The sequence below is a fragment of the Staurois parvus genome, unplaced genomic scaffold (genome assembly GCF_062004578.1).
Source record: "Staurois parvus isolate SC_StPar_1 unplaced genomic scaffold, SC_StPar_1.0 ptg000786l, whole genome shotgun sequence".
Classification (NCBI taxonomy): Eukaryota; Metazoa; Chordata; class Amphibia; order Anura; family Ranidae; genus Staurois; species Staurois parvus.
In genome coordinates, this window is record NW_028318582.1 from 93,044 (window position 1) to 120,617 (window position 27,574).

At 43.3% G+C, this 27,574-nt stretch overlaps 2 protein-coding genes across 13 annotated transcripts in view; one reads left to right on the plus strand and one right to left on the minus strand.

Annotated features, from left to right (window-relative positions):
- Positions 1 to 25,370, minus strand: part of ANGPTL3 (angiopoietin like 3) — a 42,475-nt gene extending 17,105 nt beyond the window's left edge. Inside the window, exons 1-6 of one of the 3 annotated variants that reach the window (XM_089654653.1) lie at positions 25,244 to 25,370; positions 15,973 to 16,535; positions 12,333 to 12,443; positions 7,837 to 7,951; positions 4,779 to 4,892; positions 2,222 to 2,317 (exon numbers count right to left, since the gene is read on the minus strand). In XM_089654653.1, the coding sequence (XP_089510779.1) occupies positions 2,222 to 2,317; positions 4,779 to 4,892; positions 7,837 to 7,951; positions 12,333 to 12,443; positions 15,973 to 16,464 (928 nt within the window). In that variant the 5' untranslated portion in view covers positions 16,465 to 16,535; positions 25,244 to 25,370. Of the gene's footprint in view, positions 1 to 2,221; positions 2,318 to 4,778; positions 4,893 to 7,836; positions 7,952 to 12,332; positions 12,444 to 15,972; positions 16,937 to 25,243 lie in introns of those variants that run through there. The other 2 variants (XM_089654651.1, XM_089654652.1) reach the window with 2 other exon arrangements.
- Positions 1 to 27,574, plus strand: part of DOCK7 (dedicator of cytokinesis 7) — a 278,665-nt gene that overhangs the window by 91,315 nt on the left and 159,776 nt on the right. The gene's annotated exons all lie outside the window — the stretch shown is intronic.

Consider the following 27,574-nt stretch of genomic DNA (forward strand, 5'->3'; position numbering starts at 1 on the left):
GCTGATAGAAGTACCTGAATGGGTCTTCATATCAGCTCCCTGTTATCCCATGTACAGTCAGGATCAGATTGGAGAGGGAAAAAAGTAGGAACTAATGAGGCTGAAATGCTGTGTACAATGCTGGGAGCATGCTGACCGCGTTCTGCTGCTCCTTCGTTGTCCAGTACTCAGGCTGAGGGTGTGTCCTGGACCCGGCTATGCTTTGCCCTGGACCCGGCTATGCTTTGCCCTGGACCCGGCTATGCTTTGCCCTGGACCCGGCTATGCTTTGCCCTGGACCCGGCTATGCTTTGCCCTGGACCCGGCAATGCTTTGCCCTGGACCCGGCTATGCTTTGCCCTGGACCCGGCAATGCTTTGCCCTGGACCCGGCTATGCTTTGCCCTGGACCCGGCAATGCTTTGCCCTGGACCCGGCTATGCTTTGCCCTGGACCCGGCTATGCTTTGCCCTGGACCCGGCTATGCTTTGCCCTGGACCCGGCTATGCTTTGCCCTGGACCCGGCTATGCTTTGCCCTGGACCCGGCAATGCTTTGCCCTGGACCCGGCAATGCTTTGCCCTGGACCCGGCAATGCTTTGCCCTGGACCCGGCAATGCTTTGCCCTGGACCCGGCTATGCTTTGCCCTGGACCCGGCTATGCTTTGTCCTGGACCCGGCTATACTTTGTGGCAGGGTTACCTGACTCACAAGACAGGCTGAGCAGAGTTAGCCTTGCTTTGGCAGATGAAACAATTCTCCTATGCATTATAATTGACTATTTGATTGCCCAGTTTTTGGGGGCTCTCTAATAAGAAAGGCTAGCATTAGGCTCCATGTACGCGGGACACTTCTGAAAGATAGAAACTGACTGCTGGAAAACGTAGGTTAAAAAACATCTGTTTAGCCACATTTGCATAACGCGTTTATGTGCATTTGCGTTTAGAAATGTTTTTTAAAGATCAGCACAGGAGAACCTCCCAAATGCCCAGAATGCACTGAAAAGTGGTAAATTATTACCTATTTCAGACTGTTTCAGAGAAATACAGAGAGCAGATGCAGAGACAGCAGTATGTGTTGAGATTAGCTTAGGTGTGAGTTGCTCATTAACATTTCTTTTGTTTCCAAGGGTGGAAAAGGTGGCTGGTGGAGGGAGTCACTAAGGCCACCTGGCAGGGGGTCTTTATGAAGAATTTGAGATGTGAATGGTCATTAACATATCTTTTGTTTCCAAGGGTGGGAGAGGTCTGAGGTGTGAATGGTCATTAACATATCTTTTGTTTCCAAGGGTGGGAGAGGTCTGAGGTGTGAATGGTCAATAACATATCTTTTGTTTCCAAGGGTGGGAGAGGTCTGAGGTGTGAATGGTCATTAACATATCTTTTGTTTCCAAGGGTGGGAGAGGTCTGAGGTGTGAATTGGTCATTAACATATCTTTTGTTTCCAAGGGTGGAAGAGGTCTGCGGTGTGAATTGGTCATTACAATGTGTGACAAGCTTGGTAGGAACATCCTGTGTTCAGTGTTTTGTCCATCTGAGCACCTTGAAAACACTTTGCATGCATTTTTCATGATGAAACCCCACCCAATAGGGGAAGTTCCGCTTTAAAAAAGTAGGGCTTCCCGCCCCCATTATACTTACTTAGGTAGATGCTGCATCTGTCCCCCGCCAGCTCTAAAGGCGAGAACTCCGCAACCTCATGATCGCTGAGTTCTCACAGCTGCTCTGAGCAGAGAGCGGTGACTGACAGTTACCGCTCTCTGCTCAGCCCCCACTGGAGCGCTGGGCTGTGGAGAGGAGGGAGCAGCTGGTTTAGGCTTTCAGCCGTTCTGAAAGCTGAGGCTGAAGCAGGTTGCCGCTCCAGACTCTGGGGTGGATCCCGACTTTGAAGTCGGGATCGTTCCCCAGCCTGGACTGGCTGAGTGATGTCAGCTGACAGCAGGCTTCAGCCCACTGTCAGCTGAAAATGGGCCACAGGAGTGCAGAACAAACCGCACTACTGTGGCCCACAGGAGCAGTACAGCCAAAAGAGCTTTGAGTTTATTTCTCCTTTAAGGGAAATATAAAATAGCTTTTTGGCATTTAACAAAATTAAAATCTAAAAGTACTTTAGCTTCAATCTCAGTATTTTAGGCTGAGCACTGGTAGTGGCTGGCATGACTCGGCAGGGACTCTATTAAAGGGTTTACTTGCTGGACAGTATTGGAGGGATTTGAGCCAGAATAGATTACGAAATTAAACTCACCAGCGAGGTCACCAAAACCGCTACTGTAATCTTCCCAAGTCTGGTTAAACTCCACAGAGCCATCTGCTCGTCTCTGGATCACCGTCCATGCCGCATCTTAAAGAGATAAAAGATAATATATGACTGACCTTGGGGGAAATACAAAAATAAACAAGCACCTAGAACAGAACAGTGGTCTCCAAACTACGGCCTGTTGGCCAGATGTGGCCCTTTGCTAACCTTTATCCAGCCCTTGGGGCACTTTTCCCAACACTGACGCCAAAAGTGGGGCATAATTCCCCCAACTGACACCAGCAACGGGACACTATTCTTCCCACTAATATCAATGATGGGGGCCCTATTCCATCCACTAACATCAATGATGAACCAATATTCCTTCCAGTGATAGCAATGATGGGGCACTACTCCTCCTACTGACCATAGGTACTATGCAACTGAACACCACACCCGAGACCTTGTGTACTCTCACTGATGTTGGCCCTGATACTTTTTCTACCCCCGCTGGCCACAATCTGGCCCCCCTAAAGTCTGAAGGACAGTAAACTGGCCCTTTGTTTGGAAAGTTTGGAGACCCCTGACCTAGAACATAAGTAGTTGACAACGTGTTTGTTGATTATAGGACATTTCCACCCAAAACGTAATATTCATAGTGTCAACAGCCTTATGAATGGTGTGTTAACTTCTTGTGCATCTCCAAAGAGTCTTTTGCTAAGATATTTTTGCCATAATTCCCAGAAATGAATACGTGGGTAGCGGTATGTTCCCCCATTGCATTGTTCTTGTAGAATAAATGTATGATAGGGGAGTCCAGTTGCTTTTCAACTGTCATTAATAGGGAGGGCACACACGATTTCCCAATTATTTTTAAGGGAAGCTATACATAAAATGCAACAAGCAACGCTAAAAAGAACTTTGAGGTGCTCTGTTATTCATATGACTTTATTCAGAGCTTGGCCCCTTCCTTCATGTGCATTTCTGTTGGTCACTTAGAGTGGTGTGGCCTCAATAACCAACAGTAAGGCACAGGAGGATGGTGCAAGTGGGACCAAAGTCGAGTGCTGACTTAGGGGGAAGTCAATATTTGCAGAACAGAGCACTCCAGAGATTTCAAGCTACGCTGGATGACCAATCATTTGTAGACACCTGACCATCACACCTTGATGAGCTTGTTGAACATCCCATTACAAAACCATGATCATTATTATGAAGTTATCCTTTTGGCAGCTCTAACAGTCCCCACTGTTCTGGGAAGATTTTCCACTAGATTTCGAAGTGCATCTGTGGGAATTTGTACCCATTCAGCCAATAGAGCATTTGTGAAGTCAGGTACAGATGTTGGATGAGAAGACTTGGCTCGTAATCAGCATTCCATATCATCCCAGAGGTGTTCAGTAGGGTTGAGGTCAGGACTATGAGAAGACCCCTCAGATTCCTCCACAGCAAACTCATCAAGCCTTGTCTTTATGGGAGCTGGATTTGCACACAGCGGCATAGTCATGGTGGAACAGAAAAGGGTCTTCACCAAACTGTTACCACAAGATTGGAAGCCCACAAGGAAAAATCTTTGTATGTTGTAGTATTAAAAGTTCCCATTTCTGGAAACACTTGAACGCTATAATTTGGATTGGTGTCCATACTTTTGGCCATATCAGTAGGTGTGCTTGTGAGGTGTCCAAAAAAGAAGACCCTAGCACCACACCATTCATTTCAACAAAAGTCCTTCCGATATGTTTATATGTGCATTTAATGTATTTTCTGCATGTTATTCACCTGTAAAGGCCTCCCTTGTGTAGACATCCAAAAGTCCTGGGACTGTTGCTGGGTGCCACCATCTTGAATGTGATGTCCTCAGCCCAGCAGACTCTGAGATATCACTCAAGGAAAACTTTATAGTATTTTTTTTTTATCCTCCCCCTGCAGCTACGTTCTGTGAAAGTGTATGTATGGAGTTGAGGGGTCAAGGAGCTGGGCCATCAAGGAGACTAGATAAACACTAACAGAAGAGAAGAGGGCTGCTATCACAAGATTGGAAGCCCGCAAGGAAAAATCTTTCTATGTTGTAGTATTAAAAGTTCCCATTTCTGGAAACACTTGAACGCTATAATTTGGAGTGGTGTCCATACTTTTGGCCATATCAGTAGGTGTGCTTGTGAGGTGTCCAAAAAAGAAGACCCTATCACCACACCATTCATTTCAACAAAAAAGATGTCACTCAAGGAAACTTTATAGTATTTCTCTTCTATCCTCCCCCTGCAGCTACGTACTGTTAAAGTATATGTATGGAGTTGAGGGGACAAAGAGCTGGGCCATCAAGGAAAGTAGGTAAACGCTACCAGAAGAGAAGAGGGCTGTGACGTGCAAGGAAGAAGGGAGCTGTTTTAGGGTATTAGGAAGTCAATTTTTCTAGCAGGTTTTGTAAAACAAAACAAAAAAAAACCTCACAATTGAATAAAATAATTTATGAAAAGAAAAAAATACTGTTTTTACTTGCAGTGTAGGTTGGTAACATGATTTCTTTAGGAATGAGGTGTGTTGCTCTTTTTTTTTTTTGGCTTACCTGGAGTCATTTCACAATAGACTTTGAATTCTGTCCCATTGGTGGGTCTGATGGTATAGATTCCACTCATCTTCTCACCCTGCTTGTAAACATCACTGCAGTCTCGTGGGTGATCTGAAATGTCAAACACTAGTGTGAAATCCATGCAGTTCTTGCAGTTATGTCAAAAAGAGGTAGACACTCCACTTAACCATTTCTCCATTAGATCTACCAAAAAGGATGCCTGATTGAATACAAATTGGTTGGTTAGATTAGGTAGGTGCTCCTAATACCTAGTTTTGGTAAACGTAGGTACTTACAACACCTAATTTTGGCAAATTTACAGTCAGGTCCATAAATATTGGGACATCAACACAATTCTAACATTTTTGGCTCTATACACCACCACAATAGATTTGAAATGAAACAAACAAGATGTGCTTTAACTGCAGACTGTCAGCTTTAATGTGAGGGTATTTACATCCAAATCTGGTGAACGGTGTAGGAATTAGAACAGTTTGCATATGTGCCTCCCACTTGTTAAGGGACCAAAAGTAATGGGAAAATTGGCTTCTCAGCTGTTCCATGGCCAGGTATGTGTTATTCCCTCATTATCCCAATTACAATGAGCAGATAAAAGGTCCAGAGTTAATTTCAAGTGTGCTATTTGCATTTGGAATCTGTTGCTGTCAACTCTCAAGATGAGATCCAAAGAGCTGTCACTATCAGTGAAGCAAGCCATCATTAGGCTGAAAAAAAAAACCCAAACCCATCAGAGAGATGGCAAAAACATTAGGCGTGGCCAAAACAACTGTTTGGAACATTCTTAAAAAGAAGGAACGCACCGGTGAGCTCAGCAACACCAAAAGACCCGGAAGACCACGGAAAACACCTGTGGTGGATGAGCGAAGAATTCTTTCCCTGGTGAAGAAAACACCCTTCACAACAGTTGGCCAGATCAAGAACACTCTCCAGGAGGTAGGTGTATGTGTGTCAAAGTCACCAATCAAGAGAAGACTTCACCAGAGTGAATACAGAGGGTTCACCACAAGATGGAAACCATTGGTGAGCCTCAAAAACAGGAAGGCCAGATTAGAGTTTGCCAAATGACATCTAAAAAAGCCTTCACAGTTCTGGAACAACATCCTATGGACAGATGAGACCGAGATCAACTTGTACCAGAGTGATGGGAAGAGAAGAGTATGGAGAAGGAAAGGAACTGCTCATGATCCTAAGCATACCACCTCATCAGTGAAGCGTGGTAGTGGTAGTGTCATGGCGTGGGCATGTATGGCTGCCAATGGAACTGGTCCTCTTGTATTTATTGATGATGTGATTGCTGACAAAAGCAGCAGGATGAATTCTGAAGTGTTTCGGACAATATTATCTGCTCATATTCAGCCAAATGCTTCAGAACTCATTGGACGCCGCTTCACAGTGCAGATGGACAATGACCCAAAGCATACTGCAAAAGCAACCAAAGAGTTTTTGAAGGGAAAGAAGTGTAATGTTATGCAATGGCCAAGTCAGTCACCTGACCTGAATCCGATTGAGCATGCATTTCACTTGCTGAAGACAAAACTGAAGGGAAAATGCCCCAAGAACAAGCAGGAACTGAAGACAGTTGCAGTAGAGGCCTGGCAGAGCATCACCAGGGATGAAACCCAGCGTCTGGTGATGTCTATGCGTTCCAGACTTCAGGCTGTAATTGACTGCAAAGGATTTGCAACCAAGTATTAAAAAGTGAAAGTTTGATTTATGATTATTATTCTGTCCCATTACTTTTGGTCCCTTAACAAGTGGGAGGCACATATGCAAACTGTTGTAATTCCTACACCGTTCACCTGATTTGGATGTAAATACCCTCAAATTAAAGCTGACAGTCTGCAGTTAAAGCACATCTTGTTTGTTTCATTTCAAATCCATTGTGGTGGTGTATAGAGCCAAAAATGTTAGAATTGTGTTGATGTCCCAATATTTATGGACCTGACTGTAGGTGGTCATAATACCTTGTTTTGGTAAACGTAGATGCTTACAACACCTGATTTTGGCAAATGTAGGTGGTCACGATACCTAGTTTTGGTAAACGTAGGTGCTTACAACACCTCATTTTGGCAAATGTAGGTGGTCATATTTGGTAACTCTAAAACTGGCTTTAGATGGCGCGATTTTCTTTCCGGCAACCCATAAATTAATTTTATTCAATTGTGAATTTTTATTTACACCGCTTGCTAGAAAAAAAAAAGACTAATTCCCTAAAACAGCCTCCCTCTATTCCCCTATGAACACAGTTCGTGTTGATGGGAGAATCCCTCCCGTGGACCCATTGTGGATGGCTCCCCCCACCTGGAGAACACAGTGATTACTGCTAGCAGCTATAGAAGGCACTAGCAATTATCGCATGTAAAATCCAACATGCTGCTTGTACCCAAGTTAATCGATTGATACATTGGTACATTCAGCCTGCCCATACATGGTTTGAATCATGGCCGGGTCCTGCTGTACCGACCGAGATTCAAACCGTCTATGGCCGGCTTAAGGATGTATGGTGACCCTTGTGGAAGATTCCATCTGTTGAGTAGCAGAAGACTTCCTTCTGTGACTCTGCTTTCTGTTCATTAGCACCCTGTATAACACTGTAGGCAAAGCCAACACATCAGAATTGTCTCTCTACCAATTGTCTCTTTTGGATTTGTTCCTATATCTTCCCAAGTTGAATTTTATCCCAGTGGTGTTCCAGTTTGAAGGACGGTAGGCTAATTTTTCCCAGTCATGAGCCCTTACTGATATAACCCGAGCTGATCAGCCTTAGTGGACGCCATGTCTGGGCTCGTACATGGTTTGAATCATGGCTGGTCCCTGCTGAACCGATCGAGATTCAAACCATCTATGGCTGGCTTAAGGTTGTATGGTGACCCTTGTGGAGGATTCCATCTGTTGGGTAGCAGAAGACTTCCTTCTCTGTTTGAAGAACGGTGTACTACTTTTTCCCAGTCATGAGCCCTTACTGATATAACCCGAGCTGATCAGCCTTAATGGACGCCATGGCTGGCCTCGTCCCCACTTTGAGGATGCTTACCAGTTGGCTTTTGGGTCTGGTCTTCTGAGTCATTGGAATATGAAGACTTGAGTGAATCCAGTGTATGGCTGGCAGATGAAATCTTAACACTCTCATGAAAGCTGGAATTGCTGAGCTGTGAGAAGAAAGGAGATGAGGAAAAACATTTTAGTTGGAGCCCCTGTGAAATTGCATGTAAAATTCTAAACGGCTTGGACATGATTGTAGTCCCCTCTTTGAGGAATAGAAATCCTTGCTAATGCTGGCCATGCACCAGTAGAATTTTGTATGAAATGTTTCATTTTTAAGAATATTTGTTCAATTTTCTAATCTTTATTGCGGTCATTTCGATGTTTGCTTTTGACCGCAGTGACTGTACAAAAGGATAGGATTTTTTATTTATTTTTTTTTCTTGAATTGAATTTCTACCAGTTGTTTTGGAAAGTCCATTTGTTCCAAAATTGAATGTTAGAAGTAAATTAAATTTTGAACTTTCAATTGATATTTATGAAATCCTTGAATATACAGTAATACCTCGGTTTACAAATGCTGCCCCTGTTAACGTAATTTTCGGGTTACGAATGAAAATCTAATAAAAATAATGCCTCGGTTTACTAATTTTTTACTATTTTTTTCACAATACAAAGTGTATGTCGGTGCTGATTTTTAACCATTTCAATACCGTGCAATTTTACACCTTCCTGCCCGGCCATTTTTCACGTTTCAGCGCTCTCACACTTTGAATGACAATTGCGCGGTTATACAACATTGTACCCAAACTAAAATTTTATCATTTTCTTCACACAACTAGAGCTTTCTTTTGGTGGTATTTAATCACTGCTGGGGTTTTTATTTTTTGCTAAATTAACAAAAAAATACAGAAAATTTTTAAAAAAACCCACGTTTTTCTTTGTTTCTGTTATAAAAGTTTACAAATAAATAATTGTTCTTCATAAATTTAGGCCGAGATGTATTCTGCTACATGTCTTTGGTGAAAATAACCCAAATTAGGATGTATTATTTAGTTTGTAGGAAAGTTATAGAGTTCACAAACTATGGGATATATACAGTATGAATATTGATCAATCCTGAAGTACTGACAGCCAATCTAATTTCTTGAGGTCCAAGAATGTCAGGACAGTACAGATATCCCCCAAATGTCAGGACAGTACAGATATCCCCCAAATGTCAGGACAGTACAGATATCCCCCAAATGTCAGGACAGTACAGATATCCCCAAATGACCCCTTTTTGCAGAGTAGACAGTCCGACGTACTTCATAACAGGCATGGCGAGTTTTATGAAATTGTATTTTTTTTGTCATAATTTTTCGGAAAATGAAAAAATGAAGAAAATTATTTTCACTATTTTTTTTTTTTTTACATACTGTCACCAGTGCAGTACAGCGTCATCATATAACTGGCATGGCGGTGATCAGGGACACTGACTGGTGACAGTATGAAAAAAAAAAATATATATATATTTTTTTTTTTATTATTTATTTTTTATTACATTTTTTTAAAATTTTTTTTAAGATTTTTTTTTCATATTTTACTATGACCAAAGTAGTACAATGTTACCATAGTAACATTGTACTACTTTGGGGAAGTGATCAGCATTTTGTTTTTTTTTTTTTACACAATTTGCTTATAACAAAGAATTACTTTGCTATAAGCAAGCATTTACCTGAATGAAATCGATTCATTCAGGGTTTTTTTTTTTTTTTTTTTTTTTTTTGTGTGCTTAACTGTGATTTGGTCACAGCTAATCACATGACATGTGCATGTGATTAGCTGTGACCATTCACAGCTAGGCACTAGTATACATTGGATGGCATGCATGAAGCCATCCATTGTATACAACTGTCATGTGACCTGCTGTGATTTGGTCACAGCAGGTCACATGGTACCAGCAACGGGGGCCGGTACTCAGATCTGTCATCGGGCGTGTCCGAGGTACACGGCCGGTGACAGATCGCGCCGCTGCGTGGCTCTGCATTAGCGCAAACTGCGCATGTGCGGGAGCACGCCAAATGGCGTGCACCCGGAATGCCAAAGCACTTTTGAAGCCGCCAAACGGCCATTGGCCGGGCGGCTAATGGTTAAATGCAATTGCCGTCTTTTTTTTCTTTCTTCACTATAGCTCATGACATTAGCTATCAGTTTCCCCCAAACCGAAAGGATACTTTGTATCTTTTAAGAAACTGAAAGGAAACATTGTTTCTTTTGGGGAAATAAACTAAAAGAAACTTTCTTTTAGCTGGAGGGGGAAAGTGACAGATGAATTTCTGAAAACTACTGTATAGTAAAAAAAACAAAACGGTAATTACATTTAAAAACTGGCACCTGACAGCTGAGTGTAAAACAATTTTTTTAATTGGCAGCCATTCTTTTACATTCAGCTGTCAGTGGGGAACCCCGCTGACAGCTGAAACATAAACACATGGTTGTCACTACTAAAGTACCGCATTAGTTAATAAAATAACTCATGCGGTATTTTAGTAGCGTTTAATGTTTTTCTGACCTTCAGAACGGATTCATTGGTTTTCAATGCATTCCTATGGGAAACACTGTTTCGGTTTACGAATTTTTCGTTATACGAAATGTCCTGCAGAACAAATTAAATTCGTAATCCAAGGTATTACTGTACTGAGAATTTTTGGACGAATGTGCATAAGAAAATTTTCTAGTGTATGGCCTGCATTACAAGGCTTGAATGTGATTGTATTTCCTTGATGAATAGAAATCCAGACTGAAGCTGGCCCATACACTAGTAGAATTTTGTTCAAAATGTTTGATTTTAAGAGCATTCGTTTGTATTTCTAATCATTAGTGGGGTCAGACAGGTGTTCGCTTTTGACCGCAATGGGGAGAACTTTCAAAGGATCAGGATGGGAAAACGTTCTTAAAATTTCTAATTTTTTATGTAGTTTTTGTTTAGGAAAATTCTGTTCATCCCAAATCGAGTGTTAGAAGCAAAATTTTTATTATTTTGAAGTACTTTTGAACGACTCACGAAGTCATCAAATTTTTCTGTACGAATGTTGTATGATTGTTTTCGCAGATGTTCATTCAAAAATCTACTAGTGTATGGCCAGCTTAACCTTAGGTTCACACCTATGTGGCCGTGCAGGCAGCGTTTTGCTCGGGTACAAGAGCCCATTCATTTGAATGGACTCCCGTGCCGTGACACACAGGGAAGAAGTCCCTGCACTTCTTCTGAAAATGGAGACCGCACAGAAACCTCGGTTCACAATACGGTTGCGTTTTCCAGTGCGGACGGCGTGCCATTTGAGCAGCCTAAAAGTGTTTCCTGATGACCGGGTCATTTAAAGCCCAAATGAACTTTCAGGTGACCAGAACAAAAGGTGTGTCTGTCTCACAGTTCATTTTCTTTTGAAAGCAGCCACAGAAAATGCAGGGTCCGGAGAGAGAGCGGATCTAGCGAATGCAGGGTCCTGGGAGACCGGATATAGTGAATGCTGGGTCCAGGGGAGAGCGGATCTAGTGAATGCAGGGTCCTGGGAGAGCGGATCTAGTGAATGCAGGGCCCGGGGAGAACAGATATAGTGAATGCAGGGTCCGGAGAGAGCGGATCTAGTGAATGCGGGGTCTGGGGAGAGCGGATCTAGTGAATGCAGGGTCCGGGGAGAGCGGATCTAGTGAATGCAGGGCCCGGGGAGAACAGATATAGTGAATGCAGGGTCCGGAGAGAGCGGATCTGGTGAATGCGGGGTCTGGGGAGAACAGATATAGTGAATGAAGGGTCCGGAGAGAGCGGATCTAGTGAATGCGGGGTCTGGGGAGAGCGGATCTAGTGAATGCAGGGTCCGGGGAGAGCGGATCTAGTGAATGCAGGGTCCGGGGAGAGCGGATTTACTGAATGCAGGGTCCGGGGAGAGCGGATCTAGTGAATGCAGGGTCCGGGGAGAGCGGATCTAGTGAATGCAGGGTCGGGGGAGAGCGGATCTAGTGAATGCAGGGTCGGGGGAGGGCGGATCTAGTGAATGCAGGGTCCGGGGAGAGCGGATCTAGTGAATGCGGGGTCCAGGGAGAGCGGATCTAGTGAATGCGGGGTCCGGGGAGAGCGGATCTAGTGAATGCGGGGTCCGGGGAGAGCGGATCTAGTGAATGCGGGTCCAAGGGAGAGCGGATCTAGTGAATGCGGGGTCCGAGGGAGAGCAGATCTAGTGAATGCGGGGTCCGGGGGAAAGCGGATCTAGTGAATGCGGGGTCCGGGGAGAGCGGATCTAGTGAATGCAGGGTCCGGGGAGAGCGGATCTAGTGAATGCAGGGTCCGGGGAGAGCGGATCTAGTGAATGCGGGGTCCGGGGGAGAGCGGATCTAGTGAATGCGGGGTCCGGGGGAGAGCGGATCTAGTGAATGCAGGGTCCGGGGAGAGCGGATCTAGTGAATGCAGGTTCATACAGATACATGGTACAGCCGGCACATATCAGGAATATGAAATGTTGGGTTTACATATACTTTTAAATCTACTTCAACAATGCCAGTGCTCACCTTCTCCTCCAGGTCCTTTATTTGCTCGTTTTGGTGATCGAGTTGCGTGTTCTGGTCTTGCACCACTTTCAGCAGCCTTTGGATGTGATGGTCTTGCTGCTCCATGTAATTCTAAAAACAAAATTACTTTTAGTACATTAGTGCGTTCCACAAAGAAATGTATTGCGTGTTCATGAAGCACCTTATCTTAGCTCAGGGAGAACATCTGTTCCCGGTGATCACTCACACACTGCCCTTTGTTAGGTGATAAGGATTTGCCCAGTGTGAACCTTTCAAAAACAAATTTATGTTGTAGTTTTTGTTTTCCTGTAATGCCGAGTTCTGTTTGCTCCAAGGTGATGCACACTCATCAGGCAACACTGGGCTTGAACAAATCCCTGGAGCAAGAAGCTAACATTCATTTAACCCCTTGCCCCCCAGAGGATTTACGCCCCCTTCCTGACCTGGCCATTTTTTTACGTTACGTTGATCGCCTCTGCGTTTTGAATTTTTTGCGCAATAGAAAAAAAACCACACCGACAATTTTGATAAAAAACCCTATACTTTTGACTTTCTGCTATTAAACATGTCCAGTAAAAAATTTTAAAAAAATCAAATTTTGTCATAAATTTAGGCCAAAATGTATTCTGCAACATGTCTCCTAGATTGTAAGCTCCCAGGATCAGGGCCCTCCTATCCCTCTTGTATTGAACTGTATTGTTGCTGTATTGTCTCCCGTTATATTGTAAAGCGCTGACTGTTGGCGCGATATAAATCCTTTATAATAATAATATATAAATCCTGTATAATAATAATATATAAATCCTGTATAATAATAATAATGTCTTTGCGGAAAAAAAAAAATCCCAATACGTGTAAATTAATTGGTGTACGTGAGTTATAACGTTTACAAATGGCGGTATATATACTGAGATTTTTTTTTTTCACCAGTAATGGCAGCAATCAGTGACTGTGGTAGGCATTCTGACACTGGGTGGAACTGACTTGGTGTCACTGACATCCCCAGTGACACCAATGCAATGATCAGTGCTAATAAAAAGCGCTGACACTGTAGTAATGGCACTGGGCAGGAAGGGGTTAACGTGGGGCTATCAAAGGGTTAACTGTGTGCTGTTTTACTATGTGCTGTCTTGAGTGCTTTCCACTGTAAGCACACTGCTTTGTATGGCTCTGCATAGCTGAACCATACAAAGCAGTGCAGAGAAGCTGACGGGAGAGATCTGTATTGTTTACATACAGGTTTCTTCCCCATCAGAAATACTCTGAGATCACTGAATGCCGGTCGGGAATCACCGCCTGTGATCGATACCCGAGGCCACGAATGGTGGCGCGGGTAGGGCACGCATGCACCTCCTACCCAAAACTGCAAATTCATGTATATACATGTGATTTTGCATACCCGTCTCGCCCTGTAGCAGTATTTCTGCTATAGGGCGGCGCAGAAGCGCTTAAAAATGCTTTCACATTTTTTTTCCTTGTAGTTTTGCATTTAAAGCTGACATTTATGCTGCTTTTCCCGGTTCTTCCATCACCCCTTTATCAACATACTAATGTTTTTTGTTTTTTTAAATAAAACCTTTCTGTTTTCAATACAAAACTTTGTTAGACCTAGTGATGTCACCACTGGGTCTCTGTGTTTTTCTGTACAATGCAGGCAGATCATGGCTGGTGGGAGGGGCCGGCAGAGTGCTGAAAACTTGACAGCCCCTTACCTCAGTGGTCCTCTCAAAAGCCTTCAGCCCTAATGCAAGCAGTGGGCTGGCTCTTATGAGGAGGCATGCAAATATCAAAATGCCTCGATGGATGAGTGTCAGTTTGGGGGAGTGGGTGTTTGCAAGCCACCCTAGACACTGGCCACATGCAATGTTGAGCCTTCATGATGGAAAGGACGAAAATCCAAAGCATGAAAGTCAGGACAGTCAGGCTGGGGAGAAAAGGGTTTAGATCAGCCTTTTTAAGATGGAGGAATCCTTGAAAAAACTTTGCAGGTTTGAGGAACCCCTACTAATAATTACTATGTGTACAACTCACGGTACATTAGCGTGATGGTCACTGGGAAGAACACGCTTTACATTTGTGGTAATTGGGAATAACAGAAGAGCTAAAAAGATCATTGTTGATAGCGGTTACTTATCTGAGAGGTAGGAACCTTTGGCAACATCTGGAGAAACCCTAGATTTCCATGAAACCCTGGTTGAGAAAGTCTGGTTTAGATCAGCATTTCTCAACCAGGGTGCCTTGAGGTTTCTTCAGGGGTGCCTTGGAAAAATGTCCAAAAATGTCCCAAAACTTGTATACAAACCAGCGGGTGCAACAAGCCTGCCTTTTAGTTACGCAAAGCCACAGGTTTTCATTTCGGGCACACAGGCACCATTACGACCTTCTAACCGCAGGCATCCTGACAGCCAATAACATCATCAGTTGATAAGGAGGATATCAGCCGCCTGCACAGCATCCTAGTTTGATCATCCCCTGTCCCTCTCCATCAGTGCAGGGCTCACATTAGCTCAGTGATGGAGAAAAACTGAGGGAGAAGAGAAACATAGGAATACTAGTCAGTACCAGTGTGCAAAAGTGTATTTGCTTTGGAAGAATAAATCCCCTCTAATGTTGGGTGCCCTACATCTGTGGATGTTGCTGCGTTATATAAAGCTATTAGAATAGTTTTTCACATTTTAGAATGGGGTGCATCAAGACTGTCCATAATTATGAAGGTGCCTCAAGACTGTCCATAATTATGAAGGTGCCTCAAGACTGTCCATAATTATGAAGGTGCCTCAAGACTGTCCATAATTATGAAGGTGCCTCAAGACTGTCCATAATTATGACGGTGCCTCAAGACTGTCCATAATTTGAAAGGGTTCCTCAAGACTGTCCATAATTATGAAGGTGCCTCAAGACTGTCAATAATTTGAAAGGGTTCCTCAAGACTGTCGATAATTTGAAAGGGTGCTTCAAGACTGTCCATAATTTGAAAGGGTGCCTCAAGACTGTCCATAATTTGAAAGGGTGCCTCAAGACTGTCCATAATTTGAAAGGGTGCCTCAAGACTGTCCATAATTTGAAAGGGTGCCTCAAGACTGTCCATAATTAGAAAGGGTGCCTCAAGACTGTCCATAATTAGAAAGGGTGCCTCAAGACTGTCTATAATTATGAAGGGTGCCTCAAGACTGTCCATAATTTTAAAGGGTTCCTCGGGACTGTTCATAATTTTAAAGGGTGCCTTGACTGAAAAAAGGTTGAGAAACACTGGTTTAGATGACACAGGATGTCCTCCAGGCAGGAAATGAGGTGGGCTCAATCTGACTTGCTGCAGCTTCTAATACATACTGTGAGAAGCTCACAGTGTGCAGTGAAATCAGAGGAAGCCATTGCACTCCAGGAGAGGAGCCGCTACAACTGGGCAAGACCGAAGAGAAGGCCGGAGGCATCTTATTCAAGGGATGTCTAAATGTACAACAGTGTAATCTTTCATACAGTTTAGAATTTGTATCATTCTTATCGCTTTTTTTAAACCTTTAGCTGGTGGAGTAAACCAGATAAAAGCCAAATAAAATCTGAGTGTCTGTGTCATATTAAGGAGATAATTCCCCCATGCAATACAAATAAACGACCAAGCGTGCCTATAAAGGTCACTTACTTTCAGTGAAGTTATTTCTTTGTGGTTTTGCCCATCCGGTTGGCCCTCGGTAATCTGATTCAGCTTCTCCTCCAACCTGCCGATTTTGGCTTGAAGCTGGGCTTTATCTTGCACGAGATGTTCTATCTGGAAATAGATCTTATTCGACAGGTTTTTGAGCTCCTCGTTGTTCTCCTGCAGCCTGGAGGTTTTCACTTTCAATTCCTCCTCCTGCTCTCTGATCTCGTTGGTCTGTTCCGAGAGGTCGTAAAAGGACTTGTCGAAAACATTGAGTTTCTGGAAGATCTCGTTGATCTGGCCTTTCGTCTTCTGGACGAAATCTTTGAGGCCGTGGCCGAGCTGTAGGAGACCGTTGGCTAAAATTCGGACATCATCGAGCATAGCGAATCTGGGTTTGGTTTCTGTCGGTAAAGAGTCGAAGTTGAATTCGTCTTTTTTTTCAATGGACGCTGACAAAACGAGGGGAAGGAGAACAAGTACGAGGAGCTTCATCTCGATGCTTCTTCCAGAGGAGATCTTATCCACTTCTGCTTCAAGTGTGTCTGTGGTGCCTTGTAATTAAGCTATATATATCACAGAGATTAACCACAGACAGTGCTGTAGTTGATAATTAAACAAGACATTTGTACCAACGTAACCTCTGACCACTTTTTTTTTTTTTTTGACTTGTGGAAGTACCACCCAGGATGGAATGACACAATCCTAGGAAAAAAATGCATATTATGTCTATTGACTCATTTTCTGATTCCTCAAGCGTATAAAACAATTTAATTCACATTTTTTTTCTTGGTACAGTCCTGTCACTTCACCCATTTTTTTTTTCAACACATTTCTTAAGTCCAAAACAAAAATATTTTAGAGATAAGGAAGAGCGTAATTCTTTTTCTACCAGTTCCAAGGACATGAAGTGAATTTGTGGAGAATTCTTGGTGTTCTTTAACTGTAACATGACATTTTGTTTTTCCAATTTTGTAATACAGGTTGTGCTTTTAGAAGCATTGCCTAATAAAGTTCTTTTTTTGGTATGAAACTACAGTTGCAAAAGTGTGAAGTTATATGAACCCCCCATTCTCACTTGTGCGACTTGCCATGCGACTTTGGAAAGTCGCATGACAGGTCGTGCCCCATGTTTTCCAATAGTAACCATTCATATATGTTCATGCACATATATGGTTATGGACAGGTTCTGTCCTTGGACCTCTTCTCTTCTCCATCTACACCTCCTCCCTTGGTCACTGGATAAACTCCCACGACTTCAACTAATATCCCTATGTCGACGACACACAAATCTATCTCTCTACCCCTCACCTCACCCCCTCAGTCTCCAATTGCACCACCAGCCTACTAAGTGACATATCGGACTGGATGTCACTCCACTTCCTCAAACTCAACCTTTCCAAAACTGAGCTCCTAGTATTCCCCCCAGCCCGTGCCCCCCCAACTTTTCCATCAAGATCAACAACACTATCATCAGTCCCACCCCTCAAGCCAGGGTACTAAGTGTAATCCTAGACTCCAATCTGTCCTTTCAGCCCCAGGTCCAATCTCTGACAAACTCATGTAGACTTCACCTCCGCAACATCTCCAAGATACGACCGTTCCTAACCTCGGAAACCACTAAGCAACTCATCCACTTCCTTGTTATATCTCGCCTTGACTACTGTAACTCCCTCCTCACTGGCCTACCTCATCGCAGGCTATCCCCACTCCAGTCCATCATGAATGCTGCGGCCAGACTCATCCACCTTACCAACCGTTCTGTATCTGCCAATCCCTCCACTGACCTCCACTCAGTGTCCTCCACCCCTCTCTGCCAATCCCTCCACTGGCCCCCACTCAGTGTCCTCCACCCCTCTCTGCCAATCTCTCCACTGACCTCCACACAGTGTCCTCCACCCCTCTCTGCCAATCCCACCACTGGCCTCCACTCAGTGTCCTCCACCCCTCTCTGCCAATCCCTCCACTGACCTCCACTCAGTGTCCTCCACCCCTCTCTGCCAATCCCTCCACTGAGCTCCACTCAGTGTCCTCCACCCCTCTCTGCCAATCCCTCCACTGGCTTCCAATTGCACAACGGATAAAATTCAAATTGCTAACACTGACGTACAGTTGTGACCAAAATTATTCAACCCCCAATGCTGTAAAGGGGTTTAGGGACTATAGTGTACATTTGGAATTGTATTCAGAATCAAATCCTACAAGGACGTTGTAACTACCCAAATGCAACTAAAATGACATCAATTGTTTATGTAATACAGTAGTAAATGGTTCTTATGTGGTTTCTTCATTGCCACAATTATTCAACCCCTTAAAGACTACCACTCTGAAGAACAGAGGTTCATACAGGTGCTTTCCATCAGGTATTGAAAACACCTGTGGATGTCACCGAGCAGCAATCAAGCATAATAAGCACCAATTAGGCAGCTTTAAAATGACTGTGATACTCAGCTCCTTCTAGACATTTACTGGTGTGGTTACAAACATGGTGAAGGCAAGAGAATGGTCCAGGAAGACAAGAGAAGAGGTGATTTCTCTTCACAGGAAGGGCAATGGCTATAAGAAGATTGCAAAGATGTTAAACATACCAAGAGACACCTTAGGAAGCATCATTCGCAAATTCAAGGCAAAGGGCACTGTTGAAACGCTACCTGGTCGTGGCAGAAAGAAGATGCTGACTTCGACTGCTGTGCGCTACCTGAAGCGTAGAGTGGAGAGAAGTCCCCGTGTGACTGCTGAGGAACTGAGAAAAGATTTGTCAGATGTGGGTACAGAAGTTTCAGCCCAGACAATAAGACGCACACTGCGTAATGAAGGCCTCCGTGCCAGAACTCCCAGGCGTACCCCCTTGCTGTCTCCAAAGAATAAGAAGAGTCGACTGCAGTATGCCAAAAGCCATGTGGACAAACCACAAAAGTTGTGGGATAGTGTTCTGTGGACTGATGAAACAAAATTAGAACTGTTTGGGCCCATGGATCAACGCTATGTTTGGAGGAGGAAGAACAAGGCCTATGATGAAAAGAACACCTTGCCTACTGTGAAGCATGGTGGAGGGTCAATCATGCTTTGGGGCTGTTTTGCTTCTGCAGGTACAGGGAAGCTTCAGCGTGTGCAAGGTACCATGAATTCTCTTCAGTACCAGGAGATATTGGATGGAAACGTGATGCAGTCCGTCACACACCTGAGGCTTGGGAGACGTTGGACCTTTCAACAGGACAATGATCCCAAGCATACCTCCAAGTCCACTAGAGCATGGTTGCAGAGGAAAGGCTGGAACATTTTGGAGTGGCCATCGCAGTCACCAGACTTAAATCCGATTGAGAACCTCTGGTGGGACTTAAAGAAAGCAGTTGCAGTGCGCAAGCCTAAGAATGTGACTGAACTGGAGGCCTTTGCCCATGAAGAATGGGCGAAGATACCCGTAGATCGCTGCAAGACACTTGTGTCAAGCTATGCTTCACGTTTAAAAGCTGTTATAACTGTAAAAGGATGCTGTACTAAGTACTAAGATTGAATGTCACTTGGGGGTTGAATAAAACTGATAATGCTGTGAGCACAGAAAAGACATTTGTGGTTATTTCATTATAACTGTTATGTTATATTTGTCTGACCTACAAGTGCCTCTTTAATGTAAATGTAAGCAAGATGACTGAATGATCAAAAGCAATGTCAAACTGGCCAAAACACTCAATTTCAGTGGGGGTTGAATAATTTTGGTCACAACTGTATAAAGCCGTTCATAACACTGCCCCTAATTATATCACCGAGCTTGTCTCTAAATACCACCCAAACCGTACTCTCCGCTCCTCGCACGACCTCCTACTCTCTAGCTCCCTTGTCTCCTCCTCCCATGCCCGTCTCCAGGATTTCTCAAGGGCTTCACCCATCCTCTCGAACTCCCTACCCCAATCTATCAGACTATCGCCTACTCTGCTCACTTTTAGGCGCACTCTGAAAACCCATCTCTTCAGGAAAGCCTACCCCAACCCCAGCTAATACTGGAATGCTCTACTCTTCCTACCACTCCATCCCCCACAGCTAATTACCTTTTGTACCACTATCCCCTCCCTCCTAGATTGTAAGCTCCAAGGAGCAGGGACCTCTAATCCCTCTTGTATTGAACTGTATTGTTACTGTACTGTCTCCCTCCATAATGTAAAGCGCTGAGCAAACTGTCGGCGCTATATAAATCCTGTAAATTAATAATAATAATGCACGACTTGGCAACTTGAGGGCTACTTCAGTGTTCAAAAGTTGCATGAAGGTCATACCTGAACGTTTTACATGCTACAGTGGGTCCAACTTTGCAGAGGTAATAATCTCAATACTATAAGTTTTTCTTTTTTTGAGGTTCACGTTGTCCGTTGGAGCCATTTGGAGGGCTCGATAACAAGGATTTGGGATTTTTCCTTATTGGAATCAGAATTGGGAATGACTTTAATTTTGGACACGAGTATATAATTTTGTGTTTGGCTTTTTGGAGATTATATGTTTTTTCACATTTTTGTATTTATTTGTGATTATAGTTTGGTTTGAGCAGATTGGGTTAGTATCAGGGGTGGACTGACAACTCATGGGGCCCCTGGGCAATTGGGGATCATGGGGCCCCTGTGTCCTTGCCCACACTCAAAACACACTCAAAAAAGCCTATAAAAAGGTACCAGGGGCATTTTATGGGGCCCCTTACTGACCCCAGGCCCTCGGGCAGTGCCCGAGTGCTCGAATGGTCAGTCCGCCCCTGGTTAGTATTGAGATTATTACACTTTCAAGGGTGAACTATAGACCTGTATACTATAGGGTTCAGCTGTTTTAGTTTTTGGCTTTTGTATATATATTTGGATACTGTATTTATTTACTTATTCGACTTTGCAGAGGGACAACAAGTCGCAGCCATCCAAAGTTGAGTCCAAACTCGCGCAACTTTGGAGTCGTACAAGTGTGAATGGAGCCTAAACCCTCAATCATTTTCAGCAGCTGATTTAATCGCCCCATCACATCTTGCGATTTTGGGATCACAGGCAGAATGACTGTGATTCTGCCTGTGATCCCAAATCGCGTAGCAATTGCAGCACAACACACTGCGCGTGTTTAGGTGCAGTTATTCTTCAATGGCATGCTGTAAATGCCATGTGTTTGTCGCGCAACAGGATCGCACGGCATTCACAGCAAACTGTACCTTTCAAAATAGCATGTAGCTTGTCACGCCAGAAGAAGCAGGAGCTTCTTTTCGGGACACAACCGCACATAGGACTGGCCATTCAAGTGAATGGGCAGCAGGAGCGGACCGACAACTCATAGGGTCCCTGGGAAATAGGGGATCATGGGGCCCCTGTGTCCTTGCCCAAACTCAAAAAAGCCTATGAAAAAGGTACCAGGGGCATCTCATGGGGCCCCTTACTGACCCCGGGCCCTTGGGCAGTGCCCGAGTTTCCAAATGGTCAATCCGCCCCTAATGGGCAGCCATATCCGACAGAAAATCGTCTTTCAAAATGACGCAGCGTTCCTGCTATGCGATTATGTGAATGGGGCCCTTTCACGCAGCTGTTCCAATCAGGTTCGCCTGTTTGGGGTGGAACTGATCAGAAGTTCAATTATTCCCTATGGACAGGCGGATGTAAAGGGGCTTGTGTCCGTTTACACCCGCCTACCTCCAGGTGCGATCAGGTCTGCTAAGAAAAAACAACGGCGGGGATCAGTCGTCTTCCTTTTTGGTGAAGCGAATCAGAGGGTAGTCTGTTGACTCACGGCCGCCCTTAGAGTGGGATGGATGACACCTTGGACAGAGCCTGCTCTGCTCCAATCAGCAGGGGATCCATGAGCTGATCGCCTTCTGATCAAGTTGGAGTCTGCCCCGTGTGAAAGAGACCTTTATCTTTTAATCCTTGCCTATGTTCTAGTCCATGCTGGTGCCATGACCACAGCCCCAGGTTTTTCTGTCTTCATACACTGTGTGCATCAATGGAAACACACAGCCCTGTAGCGTAGAATTGCAAAGCATCTCCCTTGCTCCTTCTACCTCCATTCTCCAGGCTGGCCGGAGACTGAACTGTGCACACAGCAAAGAGATATTGTCGCCAGATCATTTCAACAAAAATGTCTCCAATTGCAGTGGTGGCATTTTAGACATGGTATTTACCCATAAAAGCCTCCCTTGCGTAGACATCCAAAAGCCCTGAGACTGGGTGCTGCCATCTTGGATGGGATGTCAGCAGTCCCAGCAGACTCAGAGGCAAGGACAGAGGGAGCTGTGCTTGGGAATGGCCTCTTCCAGAAGTAGTTATATTTTCTAGCAAATTTCAAGGCAAATTTCAGGTCGATAAAAACATTATAGTAAGAAAAAAGTGTCGTACCCCCCCCCCCCCCCTTCCCATATATCTTACTTACTGTGGATCCTGCCAGCAGATCTGTTGTTCCTGTTATAGAGGGGCAGTGCTGTTGGTTTTACAATGAAATGCATCTTTGCTAACCTGTAGACAAGGTGGTCTTAGATGGACATAGAGTTTTAGGTGGACTTCAAGTAATCGACAAACAAATAAAAACCCAACTTCAGCCAACACTTTTTCTTTTTTAAAAAACAAACAAACATATGAATAAAAGTGAACTGTGGTAGACACCCCTGGCAGTCTAGGTTGTTGTAACCATTGTTACATTGTTTAAATATCACCCAAACCGTACTCTCCACTCCTCGCAAGACCTCCTGCTCTCTAGCTCCCTTGTCTCTTCCTCCCATGCTCGTCTCCAGGACTTTTCCAGAGCTTCCCCCATCCTCTGGAACTCTCTACCCCAATTTATCAGAATTTATCGCCTTCTCTGCTCACTTTTAGGTGATCTCTGAAAACCTCTCTCTTCAGGGAAGCCTATCCTGCCCTCAGCTAATAATGGAATCTTCTACTCCTCCTACCAGTCCATCCCCCACAGTTATTACTTTTTGTACCACCAGCCCCTCCCTCCTAGATTGTAAGCTCCCAGGATCAGGGCCCTCCTAACCCTCTTGTATTGAACTGTATTGTTACTGTATTGTCTCCTGTTATGTTGTAAAGCGCTGAGCAAACTGTTGGCGCTATATAAATCCTGTATAATAATAATAATTGTAACTGTCACTTTTGCTGGTCAGCTTGGCCTGCTCTTAAAAATGTAAATAAAAACCTTTGAAATACAATTTAAAAAAGTACAGTAACTGGTATACAGAAAATCATCATTACAGGTACCGGAATACAATATTTTAGTTTAAGCGGGGGCCTTTAATTATTGCTGCTGAACATAAACTTGAGAACATTGTGATTCCAAATCATGGGGGGGACCTACCCTGACATTATCTTTAAATGTATTGCAAGGAACCATTTCTCACCATCAGAAAAAGCTAAACATTATACGGGTGTATCTCGGTTTACGAACGCCTCGGTTAACGTAATTTCCGGTTTACAAATGAAAATAACGCCTCAGTTTACAAATTTTTTTCGCAATACGAACTAATTAATTGGTTTTCAATGCATTTACAAATTTTTATTTTAACCCTGTCCCTGTACAGTATTTATGCCTTTTAAAGTGCACTTTATAAAGTGTTTTGAACAAATAAGACTTTTTTTTACTTTTTCTGACTTCCGGAATGGATTAATTGGTTTTCAATGCATTTACGAATTAATTTTTAATCATATCCCTGTACAGTATTTATGCCTTTAAAGTGCACTTTATAAAGAGTTTTGAATAGATGATAAACTTTTTTTTTTTACTTTTTTCTGACCTTCGGAGCGGATTAATTGGTTTTCAATGCATTCCTATGGGAAACCGCGTTTCGGTTTACAAACGTTTTGCAATACGAAAAGTCCTGCGAAATGAAATAAATTGTGCAAACAAAGAGCATGATGTGCTAATATGCATTGCATACTAACACATTGTGAAAGCCTTACCTGAAAATGAAGCCCTCCAGTGGGCTTCACAGGTGTTTCCCCTCTGTTCTGGTGAAAACTGATTTCCTATCACTTTCTGTACTGGTGACAACTGTCATCAGAATAGAATTAACAATAAAAACTGGACAGGGGTTCTAACCCTTCTTCAATTTATTTAGAATACAGGCGTACCTCGGTTTACGAACTCCTCGGTCAACGAAATACGAATAAAAATCCATTGAAAATAACGCCTCGGTTTATGATTTTTTTTCATAATACGAACAGATTAATTGGTTTTCAATGCATTTATGAATTGTTTTTTAATCATGTCCCTGTACGGTATTTATGCCTTTAAAGTGCACTTTATATAAAGAGTTTTGAACAGATTAGACTTTTTTTTTTTCTTTTTCTGACCTGTGGAACGGATTCATTGGTTTTCAGTGCATTTATGAATTAATTTTTAATCATGTCCCTGTACAGTATTTATGCCTTTAAAGTGCACTTTTTATAAAGAGTTTTGAACAGATAAGAATTTTTGTTAACTTTTTCTGATCTCTGGAATGGATTAATTGATTTTCAATGCATTTACAAATTTTTTTTGAATCATGTCCCTGTACAATACTATGTCTTTATAAAGAGTTTTGAACAGATAAGACTTTTTTTTAAACTTTTTCTGACCTTTCGGAACGGATTAATTGGTTTTCAATGCATTTGCAATTTTTTTTTTAATCATGTCCCTGTACAGTACTATGTCTTTAAAGTGCACTTTATAAAGAGTTTTGAACAAATAAGACTTTTTTTTTTTTTTTTTTTACTTTTTCTGACCCCCGGAACGGATTAATTGGTTTTCAATGTACTTATGAAATAATTTTTAATGATGTCCCTGTACAGTACTTATGCCTTTAAAGTGCACTTTTTATAAAGAGTTTTGAACAGATAAGAATTTTTTTTTTACTTTTTCTGATCTCTGTAACAGATTAATTGGTTTTCAATGCATTTACAAATTTTGTTTTTTAATCATGTCCCTGTACAGTATTTATGCCTTTAAAGTGCACTTTTTATAAAGAGTTTTGAACAGATAAGACTTTTTTTTACTTTTTCTGACCCCCGGAACGGATTATTTGGTTTTCAATGTATTTACGATATAATTTTTAATCATGTCCCTGTACAGTATTTATGCCTTTAAAGTGCACTTTTTATAAAGAGTTTTGAACAGATAAACTTTTTTTTTTACTTTTTTCGGTTTACGAAATTTTTGCAATACGAAAAGTCCTGCAGAACAAATTAAATTTGTAAACAGAGGTACGCCTGTAATAATGTAAGTTAAAATAGGTGACAGCGGAGTATTTACTGTGCTAGATGATGATTTATTTATCATATATACTTACGTTTGTCTCGGTTGGTTTGGATGGTGGTGGTCTTCGCTCTCTCCAGTGAGGTGGTTTCGCAGTGCTCTGTAGTGCTCTGTAACGTCTGATGGTCGTCTTGATCTGAGTTATTGTAAAAAGGGAAATCTCTCTTTCTTTACTTCTCTGAAATGACTCATTCTGAGCATTGGCTAATACAGATAACGCAGATGCAGAACTGCCGTCATATTTTTTTTTTTTTTTTGTGCCTGGGTAAATTTCTGGCTGAGCGTGCATTTCCCAGACGTGTTCGTGCTGGAAATACTTTTCACCCAAATTCACCTAAGACGTGACACGTGCTGCGTAGCCCAGTAACACCACAGGCTGTTGCTGAGATGTTGATGGCATCAGCAGTATCCCTCTAACACGCAACACAGCTGCTGCTGTTTGTGGCTTGGGCTGCAGAAGAGTGAAGTCATAGCAATTTACTAGTATTGGTGGTTCTACCATTCTTAAAGGATAAGTTCACTTTAAAAAAATAAATAAATTAACTTTTTTTTTTTGTTTGTTTTTGCAGGTAAATGAATGTGTATGTATTTTTTTTTTTAAGGCACTTGTAAAGGAGTGGTCTCCAAACTGCAGTCCTGGGGCTACATGCGCTCTTTACTTGCCTTTATCCAGCCCTTAGGGCACTATTTTTTCCTCTGATACGAGATACTATTCTACCAACTGACATCAACAATGGGGCACCATTTCTTCCACTGACACCAACATTGGGTCCCTATTCCTTCCACTGATACCAACAATGTGGCTCTATTCCTCCCAATGATACCATTGATGGGGCTCTATTTCTCCTAATAATACCAATGATGGGGCACTATTCCTCCCAATGATACCAACAATGGGGCTCTAGTCCTCCTAATGATACCAACAATGGGGCTCTAGTCCTCACAATGATACCAATAATTGGGCTCTATTCCTCCCAACGATACCAGTAATGGGGCTGTATTCCTCCCAAAGATACCAACGATGGGGCTCTATACCACCCAATAATACCAACGATGGGGCTGTATACCTCCCAATGATACCAACGATGGGGCTGTATACCTCCCAATGATACCAACGATGGGGCTGTATACCTCCCAATGATACCAACGATGGGGCTGTATACCTCCCAATGATACCAACGATGGGGCTGTATACCTTCCAATGATACCAACGATGGGGCTCTATACCTCCCAATGATACCAACGATGGGCCTCTACTGCTCCCATTGATACCAACGATGGGGCTCTACTGCTCCCATTGATACCAACGATGGGGCTCTATTGCTCCCATTGATACCAACGATGGGGCTCTATTGCTCCCATTGATACCAACGATGGGACTCTCTTGCTCCCATTGATACCAACGATGGGGCTCTCTTGCTCCCATTGATACCAACGATGGGGCTCTCTTGCTCCCATTGATACCAACGATGGGGCTCTATTCCTCCCAAAGATGCCAACGATGAGGCTGTATTCCTCCCAATGATACCAACGATGGGACTGTGTTCCTCCCAATGATACCAACGATGGGACTGTGTTCCTCCCAATGATACCAACGATGGGGCTGTATTCCTCCCAATGATACCAACGATGGGGCTGTATTCCTCCCAATGATACCAACGATGGGGCTGTATTCCTCCCAATGATACCAACGATGGGGCTGTATTCCTCCCAATGATACCAACGATGGGGCTGTATTCCTCCCAATGATACCAACGATGGGGCTGTATTCCTCCCAATGATACCAACGATGGGGCTGTATTCCTCCCAATGATACCAACGATGGGGCTGTATTCCTCCCAATGATACCAACGATGGGGCTCTATTCCTCCCAATGATACCAACGATGGGGCTTTATTCCTCCCAATGATACCAACGATGGGGCTGTATTCCTCCCAATGATACCAACGATGGGGCTGTATTCCTCCCAATGATACCAACGATGGGGCAGTATTCCTCCCAATGATACCAACGATGGGGCTCTATTCCTCCCAATGATACCAACGATGGAGCTCTATTCCTCCCAATGATACCAACGATGGGGCTCTATTCCTCCCAATGATACCAACGATGGGGCTCTATTCCTCCCAATGATACCAACGATGGGGCTCTATTCCTCCCAATGATACCAACGATGGGGCTCTATTCCTCCCAATGATACCAACGATGGGGCTCTATTCCTCACTCTGATATGAGATACTATTCTGCCAACTGACATCAACAATAGGGCGCTATTTTTCTCCACTGACACCAACAATGGGGCAGTATTCCTCCCACTGATACCAATGATGGGGATGAGACTGCTGGAGCATGTTAGATGTTACAC